The sequence below is a fragment of the Chlamydotis macqueenii genome, chromosome 9 (assembly GCF_036417535.1).
Source record: "Chlamydotis macqueenii isolate bChlMac1 chromosome 9, bChlMac1.mat, whole genome shotgun sequence".
In the NCBI taxonomy this organism is placed as follows: Eukaryota; Metazoa; Chordata; class Aves; order Otidiformes; family Otididae; genus Chlamydotis; species Chlamydotis macqueenii.
The window spans coordinates 22,662,236-22,675,921 of record NC_141564.1 but is presented as its reverse complement, the minus strand read 5'-3'; the positions used below and the strand labels follow the sequence as shown (position 1 = coordinate 22,675,921).

General features: G+C 38.3%; 1 protein-coding gene across 19 annotated transcripts in view; it reads right to left on the bottom strand.

Moving 5' to 3' along the window:
* Positions 1-13,686, bottom strand: part of PHC3 (polyhomeotic homolog 3) — a 35,233-nt gene that overhangs the window by 13,932 nt on the left and 7,615 nt on the right. For 13 of the 19 annotated variants that reach the window (XR_015259431.1, XR_015259432.1, XM_086755152.1 and 10 more), the window contains 8 exons: positions 13,169-13,409; positions 10,166-11,043; positions 8,654-8,804; positions 7,307-7,560; positions 6,299-6,455; positions 2,131-2,245; positions 617-767; positions 294-525 (listed from right to left, as the gene is read on the bottom strand). Coding sequence is in view for 14 of the 19 variants with exons in the window: in XM_086755152.1 (XP_086611278.1) it covers positions 294-525; positions 617-767; positions 2,131-2,245; positions 6,299-6,455; positions 7,307-7,560; positions 8,654-8,804; positions 10,166-11,043; positions 13,169-13,409 (2,179 nt within the window). In the remaining 5 variants the exon portion in view is untranslated. Of the gene's footprint in view, positions 1-44; positions 146-293; positions 526-616; positions 768-2,130; positions 2,246-5,911; positions 6,165-6,298; positions 6,456-7,306; positions 7,561-8,653; positions 8,805-10,165; positions 11,044-13,168; positions 13,410-13,686 lie in introns of those variants that run through there. The other 6 variants (XR_015259433.1, XR_015259435.1, XR_015259434.1 and 3 more) reach the window with 4 other exon arrangements.

Sequence of the window (13,686 nt, the reverse complement as noted above, 5' to 3'; positions counted from 1 at the left end):
GAAAAATGTAAAAGAGAGGAAGCGTGTCTGATCTCTCTACTGACCTCTTGAAAGAAGTCAGACTGAAGGGAGGAACAGCTCTGATCTCCAGCAGTTGGGATCGAACAGCAGAATTGGAACTAGTTCTAACAACACGGAATTTGTGCTGAAGGAACAAGCAAGAGGAAACAAATCACATTCCAGTCTCTATCACCAACTACCGAGTACTGAAACCACACCACCTCCTCATCACACCAATGCTAAAAAGCAAGGAGCTTTACTGTCAAAAAAATGGAACAAGTTATTGCACATACCAGGCAAAGAATGTATGAAGGCCCAAACTTCATCAACAGTCCACACAGATGGGTCAGCTTGCACCACTGGTAGCAAGTCAATGCTTTCTGGCATTTTCCTAATTCTTAGTTCCCTAAGTTCACGTTCTCTCTCTCTTTCACTCTGTCTTCGCAGACGAGTGGTCATGGCAGCTGGAACAGCATCTTCATGAGAAGCCATATCTTCTTCTGCAGATGGATAAGTAATTGGAAGCTGGAAAACGTAGTACAAATACACTACAGTATTATATTTTATTTGTAATTCCCAAAACAACGCCATAGTTTTAAGCAAATATTCCACAGACCTGTCTAAGAAAATGATCTCGTGACGCCCCATCAGGGCCACTCGGTCGACGCCCGCGTCGCCCAAGACTTTGGCTATCTGATTTCCGATTCCAGCGACTGGTCTTGTCTGATGTAAACAGCCCAAATTTCTTACTGCAACTAAGGCTGTGCCTAAAGAAGTAAGATATATTCAATCATGCACTAATAGTTTTTTGGACTGCGTTCAATCAAGTAACAATAAAATGACATTGTTGTCTACAGAAACACTTCCTCAAAGACAACAACAGGTGTCACAAAATTATAAGAAAAAAGTGTCTCAAAGGCCATTTACTCAAACCCCTTGTCTTGATGCAAGATCAAATACAGCTCAGTCAGCCCAGGAAGATGTCATCCTTTTGCGTTCTTAAAAACTTTCCATGATAGAAACATCTTTACATTTTATCACATAGTCCAATTCAGTTTCTCTAAAATGGCCACTAAAAGCCTGAAGTCACATTATACGTTTTGCTTCCATTTTCTCTACCTAGCTGATACCCAGTCAAAGGAGGATGGAGGCAAAAGGTCTAAACCCCTTCTTAGGATTATTTCACTAGCAGTGTCCCAACAAGTACCAAATCAATTATATACAGTCCCACTACTAAAAACTGAAGTCTCACACTGGGGATTAAAAAAGCAGCAGACAAAAGAAAGGTGATCTCAAGGCATACCGATACAAAAAAAGAACTAAGTCGTGATTAGAAATAGGAAACTGTTCTCCATTTCTACAACATCTGGGATTAAATACCAGTTTTGCAGCTCTAATGATGAAAGATTTTACATTCACATATTGACTATGAATTCTTCCTCTTAACCAAAACAAAAGCGGTTTACTAAACACAAAGAGAAACAGAAACCAACTGTTTTCCTCTGACAACTACATGCAAATGGCATCACTTATTATTTTCAAGAAAGGAGAAGCTTCAGAAAGCACTAAATTATTTATGAGTCTTTCCGTTTTACTCTATGCAAATAAAGAACTTTTACACTATTACTAAAAACATTTAAGAATGTTTTTTTTTCTGTGCAGCATTTCAATTATGCCAAGATCAATTCAGTGGAGTTTTTTCCCCAGCACCACACAAAACTGTTAGAAAGCTCACCTAGCCCAGCATTCTTTCTCTGACATTGCCCAACATCAAGGGGAAGACAATATGAATATGAGAAATATGTAACGATTTGTGGCCCATGAACCTCTGCACCAATTTCCAAACACTTCATAACCCTTAATGGATTTCCCTTCCATGATACCTGTCACCTTCCTATAAGCCCAACAGCATTCACAGCACGTTCTGGAAAGAGGTCCACAATTTTTCAGTAATTCCCTTTGTCTCATCTTCTTGAAATATAATCTACCGTAGTCCTTTGTACCCATATACTCTGCAAATTCAGCTAGAAGGCAGTCATGTTTGACTGTTTCTTTATACTTCAAAATCAGATACTATTTGCATGCTATGCCATTAACCAGATAATGATAAGCAATAACTAGACAGAGTACCTTTTGGCACAGGATGTGGAGCAGAATCTTTTTGACCGTAGAAACTTATTGGGATATCCCATTTTTCCACAAAATTCACACTTCAGAAGATCATTTTCAATTTCATCCAGTCCCTCTAAAGAAAGGAGTGAGGCATAAAGAACTCAGTTTCAATGACATAAAATTATGTTCAAATTTCCCATCTCAAGCAGGCAGGCAGAAGATTTTCAAATATCTAACACATTTCATTAAATACTTTGATAAACAGAATATCACGCACAATTAAGCAAGTCATAAATCTGACTCTCTACAGAAAAGGTCTGGAGTAAACTGAACCTCACTGAACCTTCAATTAAGTTATTAAAGGAACTTAATAATCTTTTTTTGTTAAATTTCAAGCCATCCAAGTATGCCCTCAAACATAGCGAACAATTAAAAAGAACTGTTACAGTCCTCATGAATTGCTTATAAAGAGTTCCTTAAGAAAACTGGGTATTCCACTGTCCAAATTCAAGGTCTCCTGCAATTACATTAATGCATTAAACTTTTAAAATACCTTCTTTGAATAACCAACTGAGGCTTTGAATAAGCAACCAAAGCGACTTGTGAAAGCAAGTCAAAGACTGAATCTTATCTATGAAAAAGCTAAGATGCATATAAGAAAGGAAAGGATTATAGCATCTACTGATTTACAGTTTACTATTACAGAATATTTTTCTGTTATTGGTGAGAAGGCACTTCTCCTCCTCCTTGTGAAGAACTCAAACACTAGCTGAGAGAAGCATCAGTGAAAGAAAAAGTAGAAAAGTCTAAAAGAAGGCAGTACAAGGCAAGAAGGCAGCATAGATGTCACATGGTGAATGTCTATGCTCTCTTCTGCTGGAAGCATATCTCACGTGTAGAGCATGGTTTGTACGTAGTTTAAAATAATGCCACAATATCTGCAAACCAACGACTTCTGGCACGGAAAAAAACCCCACCCTTATCCCCATGAACCATCTGTGAAATGCAGCAGAAGGACTGAAGGAGTAAAACTGGCACAAACTGCCAAGTGACATTTTGTGTTCGTTCAGGTTAGATAAAAGAATTGCGTGCCACATGGCTGCAATCATGGACAAAATGCACTGTTCAAAAATTCAAAGGACTAAGCAACCATACATTTCTCCTACACTTCTAATTTACGTGAAGCACTGTTTGCCTTTGTTTTGTACTTTGCCTCCTCCTATTCACCTTCTGCATTCATACTTTTAATTTTACATAACTGGTTGCAAAAACTGCAGATTAGCAGTTAAGCTCTGATGCCAGTTAGGTATCAATGTTTAACTGAAAGATTTTTAGCTATGAATTTGTAAAAATGATGTTGACTCACTAAACTGCTTGCTAACACTAACTATTGTACTGACAAAGTAACAAATAAAAAAGCACTAGAGCAGCAAAGAGCTGAAAATACTAAAAAGTTTATCTGAATAACAGATCTGATGTATCAGGACTCAAAGACATAACTGAAGTCAACAAATCCTCCAGCAGAATCAGCCTGAAAATTACCATGTTACAAGTCTCCAACTTAACACAGGAAGTAAAAACTGGAAACATACCAAATCTGACCAGTCTTGCCATCAAAGCTAAATAAATACCAGAAATGCATCCTTCAAATAAATCAGTCACTCCATAAAAAAACCCTCACTCCCAAATCACATCATACTATGTGGAAAAAAAGCAACAGAGTGAAGGGAAAATTGATGCTAAGGGCCTCTTCTTTCGTGTATCAGGTGTTTATACCATATATGCAATCATAATCTGGTTTAGTATCAGTAAAATCTTTGCTCAACTTCTGCATATGTGGATGTGTCTCAATGCTGCATACTTCCTAGCTCATCTAATGAGTAGTTGCAAATCATGTACAAAAAACAAACACCAGCTGTCAGGAACAATAACTAAAAACAAAACCATGAACTTTCGAATAATTCCATACAACAACAGACGAGCTGTTTGAAATCTGAGAAACAGCAGCATTAATACTGAAAAGGTCTTAGGGAACGCTATTGCAAAGAAAGCAGAATTAAGATCTACCGTAACAAATGAAAGGCAAAATAACTATTGCAAATACTCTAGAAGATACACCAGATGGCAAAATGTTTCTTTTGTTTCAAATATATTGGGTGAAACAAGGTATTAAAGCGTTGTACTCTTGATCAAGAAAGTATGTTTATTTAATAGCAATTTACTAAGCAATTTAGTAAGCACAGTCATGAGCTAACAAGTCTCATTCTGTGCGTAGAGAACTCCATTGATCTATAAAATAACAAAAAAAATGTCAAACAAGTCATACAATTTACCAGATAACTGGGGTTTTTTTTAAGCCTCTTGTGCCTGACGCTTTCATGTCATTGGACTTCCCTCTCAAAGAATGGGTTAAATGGAAGCCCTCACTGGGAGACGATAGCAAAAAAAAAAAACCAGCAATTTTATTAAATGAAACAAAGGTTTAGAAAACTTCCAGTCACACTGCAGTCCTCTCTATTAATATGCCAGATGCTTGCTTTCCAAAATTCAGTCTGCCATGCGTACGTGAAGGTTTGTGAAGAATAAGGTATGGGCCTCAAATTATTTTTCAGTAGAATATTGTGTAATATATTTTAAAAATGGACTCTGGAAAAATTGTTCATTTTTCAATGTAGAAAACTTAATTGCAACATAAGTAAAAAACAGGCATAGTTACAAAGCAAAGCACTTCAAGTATCTGCCACTGCCTAAACTACACTATTACTGCAAAATGCAGAAGGGCTCTGGACTATACTGAGATACACCAGTAAATGCAATCATATTATCAGCCATAATTTAGCAAATCTTGTTTCATATTTTCAGGCACTGCTTCCACAGATGTTACATCAACATGTAGGAGGACTGCAACCCATCAATATTTCCTTTCAGTGATGTGCGTCCAAGCTAAACCACCTCCTACTTAAATCAGTTTTACAAGTGAAAATATACTCCTAATTTTAAGCAGAGACGTATGTTGCCTGAGCAGTAAGTCAGCCTCACGCAAAAACTGCAACAGCGTTTACTTGAGTTCACTACCAACAAATACTCTCCTTGAATTCAGAATGCTTTCTAAAGGATTGCTTGCAATCCTTGACTTGGGTCTGACCCAATACACTCATAAGCAGTAATGGACACGAATCATTGCGGTAAAAAAACAATGTCTCGGAATCTAACAGTCTAAAAGACTGAATTTTGAGCTAATCTGTTTGCTGAGATATACAACGGATGCAGCCAACTTCCCTACTGCACTTCAGTACCATTCACCAAGGCAGAAACCACAATAACTAACAAACTGCCATTGCTGTCGCTACCTCCAAAGTCCCTGTGAGAACAGATCGGGGGACAGACTGTTTTAATGAAGTTACAATTTACGATGCCAGGAGAGTGGGAAGCAGTTGAAGCACAGCTGCAGTGACACTCGCTACTACTCAGGACACACTGTCCTGACTTTTTCCAGCCACTTCCCTAATGCAGACCTGTGCTAATAGCAAGCACTGTATTTGTCCCTTCTTACCCTGCTCACTGCAGTTTTGATATGAAAGCAGGAAAAGAACTATTTTAAGAGAATGAAACTAAGAGTTGCATTAAGACAAATTTAAACAGATCACCAAAACTAGCTCCTGTTGCTCAAGCTGTGGAAGAGGAAATCCAGCGGTGGCTGAAAAATTCTGAGGTTTCAAATCTTGGATGAATTTATGCAAAAATGTGTGTTAAAGAATAATTTGGCTTTTCTGGGCCAGGCCATGGTTTAATTTCCATTTCATAACACATGAGGCTACCTACATTTGGGCTTGAACAGTAATAGTGGTGTAGCACATCCAAAATAGTTGACTGCTGAGTTCTAAAAAATCCATTATAATTATGTTGGATACTGCATGGGGAATTCTGTGGACGTTTTTAGCTCATGTGTTGTGCCAGAGACCACTGTATTCTAAGCAGGAGAAGTGCATGGTTTCTTGACATTTGTGTGCATCTACAGCAATTGCTGTTACAATGTGTAGCTAGGAAAAAACCTGTGAAAATAGTTTCTGTTAGAGATAGCATAAAGACTGGAGAAAGATTACAGAAGTACAGACAGAATGGCATTCTGTAATACATACAGAATTGAAAGGAAAAGAACCTGGATATTTAAACAAAAACTACAAACCTTCTGCAATCATATCTTCTATCTCTGTGTCCGATGAATTGTCTGCGTGTTTTGTGTTCTGCAAGTCTGATTCAACACACACAACACTCATGATTTGACCCTCCACTAGCAATCTTTTTTCTGCAGGCTGTTCTACCAGCAAAGATGAACGACTTACCTATTGCAATAAAAGCAAAGCAGCAGTGATTAACTGAACAATGAATAACTGAAAATAGTATTTGTGACTTAGCAGTTGTAACTGAGACTAGAATCATAGTTTCTATTCCGTATCAGTGAATCATTATTACATAGTGCCAAAGCTCTAAATACCATTTCTCAAACAAATACAAAGACTCACTCCTGCTCCGCAGAGACTGCAATTACATTTAACAAAGGAAAAAACACATTATATCTAGAGAAATGAAGGAATGAGAAAACAAGACACACAAAATTAGTTACTAAGGCAGGCTTATAGGTTTTAAACTGCCTATTTGTGTATTTAAAATTCTCAACAGTAATTCTTACCAGACACAGTACTAATCACACCAAGTGCAATAAGGAGCTTGCCAGTGCTTTAAACAACAAAATTTTAACATTTTAGAATTTTATCACAGACTCATCTCAAAGGTTTAATTTAAAATATCACTTAAATTGAGGTATCTAGGAGACAAACATAAAACAAACTTATTGCAAACGGCAGCCTAAAATCAATCTCTGTCATTATCTCCAGATATAGCCTATCTACTCAACTGTGTCCCTGTTTTCATTTAGTAACTCGTATCCAGTGACACTGGCAAGTCAAACAGTAGCATGAATTCCAATTGTATACGTAAGAAAATACAACCAGTATACAAGCGTGATGAATGCTGTAAGAAACAGGCTACTGATCAGCGGAAAAAAAAAGGTCAAAACCAACACTTGAAAAATGACTCAAGATCTAATAGCTACTAGCCACAAATAACATCATCCTTAAAAGTAGTTTGTTTTAAAAATTAGTAGTAGAAAATTCATAGCAACTTTTACACTTACAGGGAACGGCTCTAACCCCTCCTGAATCACAAAGCCTTCAATAACATGGGTCAGGATCTGTGGTTTAACAATAGCCTGCGGAGGTTTATTTTCTAGGCTAGGAATGCTATTGGGCATTGATGTGCTGTTGCTCCTTGTTGTTGCTGCTGGAAGCAAAAGAGGTGGTGGTGGAATAGAGGCATGTGAAGGATCAGATGGAGATTTAATTACTGAGGCACTGACTGATGATGTCACTGAAGGTAGGCCCCCATGCTCTGAAAAAAAACAAAACCAAAACCAAAGTATGTTATGTTTTTATCATTTATGTCCAACCATTGGCTCAGAATTCTAGAAATATGAGCTGATAAACATATCCAGCTCTGCACCCATTGTCCTGTAACACCAACTTTTCCCTAAGGTTTTACCTTCAAAACAAGATGCTTTCCTTGACAGATTATTCCACAAACTAACAGTTTTCATGTGGACATTTTCTTTTAGTCAGTATCTACTCACTATAAGCATAGCTGGCCATTAACTACCTACACAAATCTGTAAGTCAAAAGCTGAAACTAGTGTTTGCAAACTCTGGATTCTCAAGACTGAGCAGCTGAGGTATTTCTAAACAGAGAATTTATTTTCAGGGATGCTTTGAGCCTTAGTAACCTGCAGGGTCGCAAGTATATAAAACATCAAGCCACTGAGCACCACTAAGCACCCAGTTATACGTATAGTGCATATATATATTATATATATATACATACACAGACACTATGCTATATAGAGTATGTATTTGCGTATTTAGCACATTGAGGAGGTTACCTTAGTTTGCAGGACAACAATTGATAAAGGCATGTATATCTTACAGCTCACTGAAGAAAAATTTCCATTGGCAGCTTTTGCATTAGAACAGCTCCATACTCTGGCATATAAAAAAATGATGCCCAGAATCATACAGAGTAGCCAACCATTTCAACAGCAACTGCTGATTGCTGACCCTGATTCTGCAAAACCAATCTTCAAACCAGATCAGTCACCATATTTTGTCTGTATCACACAGCTATCACTTAAAGATTAACTGGAGATTGACAATCCTGTTAAGATTTTAGTATAGAAGTGTGTGCTAAAGAGATCAAATAAGGCTTTTCTGTGCTACATGTTATCCCATTACATATATAAGCCACACCTTTTTGACTGAATCATTCATTCCATCACATGGATTTCTAATACATTTCATATAGTTTCTTTTAATTAAAAAATTGATACCACTGTATTATAACTAGCACCAAAAGAACAGATTTTTACTTTAAAACATCAATAACAAGAAGTTTCTAAGCAGAACAGTTGCCTTAGTTTGACATTTGTTCTCACCTGACAAAGGTTCTTCTGAACTCAGTGCCTCTCCATTCCCCAAGGTTACGGCTGGTGGAGATAAAGTGGGTGGCGTAGGTGTTCTAGCCATATGGACACAATCCGATTCCTCGGGCATCTCTTCTTCACATACATTCTCCACTTGGTAAATCTGCATCCAACAAACTATTGCTTTAGAGAGATTTCCATTCTATCTTAATACCTTAAAAGAGTTGCATAAATACAGTTTTTAAAATAAATTACTAGTTAGAATATGCTAATCTAATAAAATACTAGTTTCCAAACTGCTCTGCAAACAGTTCTCCATCTTATATAGCACTGTAATCAAACTGAGTGCTTCAGAAGAGTACACCAAGACTATCAAGTATTAGTGGTTGTAAGAGATTATAAGGTATTTTCCTCAAAACTATTGTATTTGTATAAATTACTGACAATTTAGCAGATTAGGATGTAAAACAACACCTTGTCAAAAGCAAACCTTGCTACTGCTCTTTTGCCTAATTTCTACATGAAAGATCAGAGAGTTGAGATTATCATTCCCCTCATAATACAAATTAAACAGCACATCATCTTCCTTAATCTGTTGGTAGCCTGAAAAAAGCCTACAAGAACCGCTGATTCTTTTGCTCATGTTAACCTCATTTGCATGTTACCACCAAAGCCTAGCAATGCTATCTTAAGTGTTGACATTATTTGCATATCATTTTATTTCACTGATATTTCCCTGTACATTATTTTAGTTCAGTGTGAGTGAAGCTGAAAACTTCAATTACACACTGCAGATATCTGAGACTAACATTGAACTAAATTAAATTGCAGTGATGTGGAACACCAAGACAGCATAGACAATTCCCCTATTCTTTTATGAAGGTGTTGTAGTTCAGCCCAGATCGGGACCAGACTACGCAGTCTCTCTCTCACTCCCCCCACCCTCCAAGAGAACAGGGGAAGATGATATAAGAAAAACAGCCCGAGGTTTGAGATAAGGAGGGGAAGAAATCCTTAACATTAGTACAACAATCCTTTCAACATTAGTACAACATTAATTATCCAGAACTCTATTATCTTAATAATCTGCTATACACTTTCACATCTAGTATAGAGATGATTCTCCTACTCAAAATTTTCATTGCCCATATATGTGTACTAACATAAAGAGGTAAAAACTTACAGTCCATATGGTACATTTATCAAAATTCATTCTGACGTAAGTGCTGACATATTTACTTGCTTTTTTAACTTCAGATATGCTGCAATTTCATTAAGAGAAGACTTTAGGTCAAAGAGTTGCATTTTCATGATATCATGGTTGATATCCTTGACTGATGACTCAGTAAAAAAAAAAAATTCAGAGGAAAACACCTATTGTTTTCTTAAACTTAACTTCTGTAATCAACGGGTTTCTTCTGGTCCTCCACCTAGCAGTTGGTTCAGCTCTCTCTGAAGTCAATGGGTCAGATTTACAGCTTTTTAGAGAAGCCAAGGATAAATGACTGCAATATTACCACTTACCACTGGAGTTTCAATCGGTACCGTTGGCTGCACTTGAAGATTTACTGCAACAGTTTGTGGTGGTGGAAGAGTCTGAAATGGCAGCTGGACCAAAGCTTCTGCAGCAGGAAGCTCTTCCTCAGAAACCAAAGTGTTTTGAACCAAAACCTGTCCCTGGGACAGAATTTCAGGCTGCACTTGTAAAGACTGCACAGACTGCAGCGGCAGTTGTTGGATCTGGGTTGAAGATGTTGACAGCTGAGGAGGAGCTGCAAGAGGGATAGGTGTGGACTGCAAGGCTGAATAGTGCTGGTGCGGTGTCGAGGACGCAATCTGCTGGCCTGGGGAAACTAAGCTAGGCTGATCTACTGACCCTATATGTACAGTGGGGGAAGATGGAAGTGCAAGATGCGATGGAAGATTAAGTGGCTGTGCAATTGGTCGTACTGGATTGGTAGTAGTTTGCTGAGAAGCAGTCTGCTCTGCCTGAAGAGCTGTTGGCACAAGGGTGTTTGCCTGTGACTGAATAAGTGCTTGAGGGTGAATAATTATTGTGGGGGACTGACTAGGGGAGTGAGAAGGTGGAGGGGACACCACTACAGACTGCTGAGCTGACTGGGATGGAGTAGGAGATAGTGTTAGAGGCGGAGGATGGATGTGAATAGGTGAGCAATGAGACTGGACACTGCTGGGACCCTGCGGAAGACCATGGCTGGGGAGTGGTAGACAGTGCTGTGATGGAGGGGGTTCCTGACCCGAAGGAGTTTGAAGTGCAATTGGTTGGACTTGCTGCTGCTGTTGCAATATCAGCTGATGATGGGAAATCTTTGGAGGTGGTGAATGAAGTGGGATCTGCTGATGCTTTACTAGAGAATGAGGTTGCAATGGAGAATATGAAGCTGTGAGGGGGGAAAAAGTGACAATTAGTATTTATTTCTTTAAGTCCAGAGAAACATTATAAAAACAGCAAAAGAAAGGAATTTTCTACTTTAAAGTAAGACCAGCACAACTTTTTCAACCCTTTGCATCTATGTACAGAAATATCTTCTTTGACAGCATAAACAAGAAACATTTCTTAGGGGATTACATCAATTTCCTAAGCAAAACGCAGCAATGAATAAATGAACATGGCCATGCTTTTTACAGATACATATACACATATATATATACACACACTTTCTATATAAAAGTATCTAAATTTATCTTTTTGGTACTAGTTCTAAGATTATTGCTGATCCAACCTTCTCTTATTTAAGAATTTCACACAACTTTAAATGGATTTAACTTTTGAAATTGATTTAACTTCTGCTTCAAAACAGACTGGAATAGAAGAGATAAGCATGTCACTATCAAGAGGATTTTTTGATTACTGCTAATTTAAAGTTTAGATAACACGATTTTAAGAGACTAAACAAAATTACAGAATTTCAGTACGAATTAAAACCTTTCAAAGTATTTGCCTGAACTTGAACACACAAACTGAACATTACGAATCTAAAAATAGTGCAGCTTCCAGAGATATCACATCACTTTTCAGTGAACCAGTGACTCGCTAGTAATTCCTTACAGCATGCACATACATCTCTTCCTTCACATGCAAACCTCTTCTTGCTTTGTCTTTTCCACTTGAGAAACAACTCATGTCTTTTTCATTATGTATTCTGCTAGTGAAGATTTTTTTTTTTCCTTACAGCAGTGAGTTCTAAGAGAATTTGGGCTCAATACCTCAAGAATGTCTGCCTCACAGTCTTACTCCTTCTCTAAAAGGTGCCATTAAGCCAAACTAAATTCATAGAATCATAGAATGGTTAGGGTTGGAAGGGACCTTCAAAGGTCATCTAGTCCAACCCCCCTGCAAGGAGCAGGGACATCCCTGACTAGGTCAGGTTGCTCAGAGCCTCATCCAGCCTGGCCTTGAACGCTTCCAGAGATGGGGCATCCACCACCTTTCTGGGCAACCTGTTCCAGTGCTCTATAACTCGCATCGTAAAAAATTTTTTCCTAATTTCCAATCTAAATCTACCCCCCTCTATTTTAAAACCATTACCTCTCATCCTATCGCAACAGGCCCTACTAAACAGCCTATCCCCATCTTTCTTGTAGGCCCCCTTGAGGTACTGGAAGGCTGCTATCAGGTCTCCCTGGAGCCTCCTCTTCTGCAGGCTGAACAGCCCCAACTCTCTCAGCCTGTCCTCATAGGAGAGGTGCTCCAGCCCTTTTATCATCTTCGTGGCCCTCCTCTGGACCTTCTCCAACTGGTCCATGTCCTTCTTGTGCTGGGGGCTCCAGAACTGGACACAGTACTCCAGGTGGGGCCTCACCAGGGCAGAGTAGAGGGGGAGAATCACCTCCCTCGACCTGCTGGCCACGCTCCTCTTGATGCAGCCCAGGATGCGGTTGGCCTTCTATTCCACAGGATTCAGACCAATTGTCTAGACTACCCTTACTCTTGCAAAATAAGGAAGCCAAAATGCAAATACACTGCACGCAAGATAAATGTCTATCTAACTAACTGCATGTTTATTGTTATTTATCTCTTAATACAAAATACTAAGATTCCGGGGCACTATTACCTATGGATTTATAAATGTGCCTGATATAAGAACATTCTGATGACACAGACAGGACAGAAAAAAAATTAGAAAATGAACCACCAACAAAATAGATTCTGATGGAAGCAACAGGCTTGAGGTGGTTTCAGCCCACGTACTCCTTCCCAGAGATTGGGGATGACATTTCCTGACAATGAGCATACAGAAAGACCAGCAATAAGAATCATGTTTATACTGTGATTCAGCTGTGTATTGCCATTGCTATATTGTGCTTTAAGAACACCATCACTCTGCTAAATCAAAATCCTGTGTAACATCCAATACAACAAATAAGTAAATTTACTATTAAGCATTAAACTCTCTTCATGTGGAATATCTAAAAGAACCAGGTCAGAGAGCATTGGACTCTGACAGAGCCATAAACATACAAATTAATTAAAGTAACTTTCTTACAGCTCCATTTTCATCCTACCTGGTGTTATTAAATGATGTATGCTTGATGTCCGTGTGACCGGTGTACTCCGACACTCTGCAGTCGGGCTCTCGCCTTTTCTATTGCTTTCTGGGGGATCTGGTTGGCTGCCCTTGGAACTGGTTACAGGTTTATTAGGGCACAGAGACAATGACTGAGTTTGACTGCTGCTCTTTGGTGGGCCATTCTGTGAACTCGACAATACACCCAACTTCTGACTGCGCAATGTCAAGTTCTGAACCTGGGAAAAGAGCAAAACATGGAAAAATACAAACCATATAAACATCTATGACAAACATCCAGGCAAAAATAGCAAAAAAAAATAACGTTATGTCATGCTTCTCATCCTATGTGATCAAAATATCAAACTATCAAAGTATCTTTTAAGCCATAAAATTTAGAGAATAATAGTGATCTTGAATTACTTCAGTGATAAAATACAGAAAAGCCTTTTTCTTATTGAACTTTTAAAAGAAACAGAAACTGTTTATTACACTAATTTACATTTAAACTAGCAT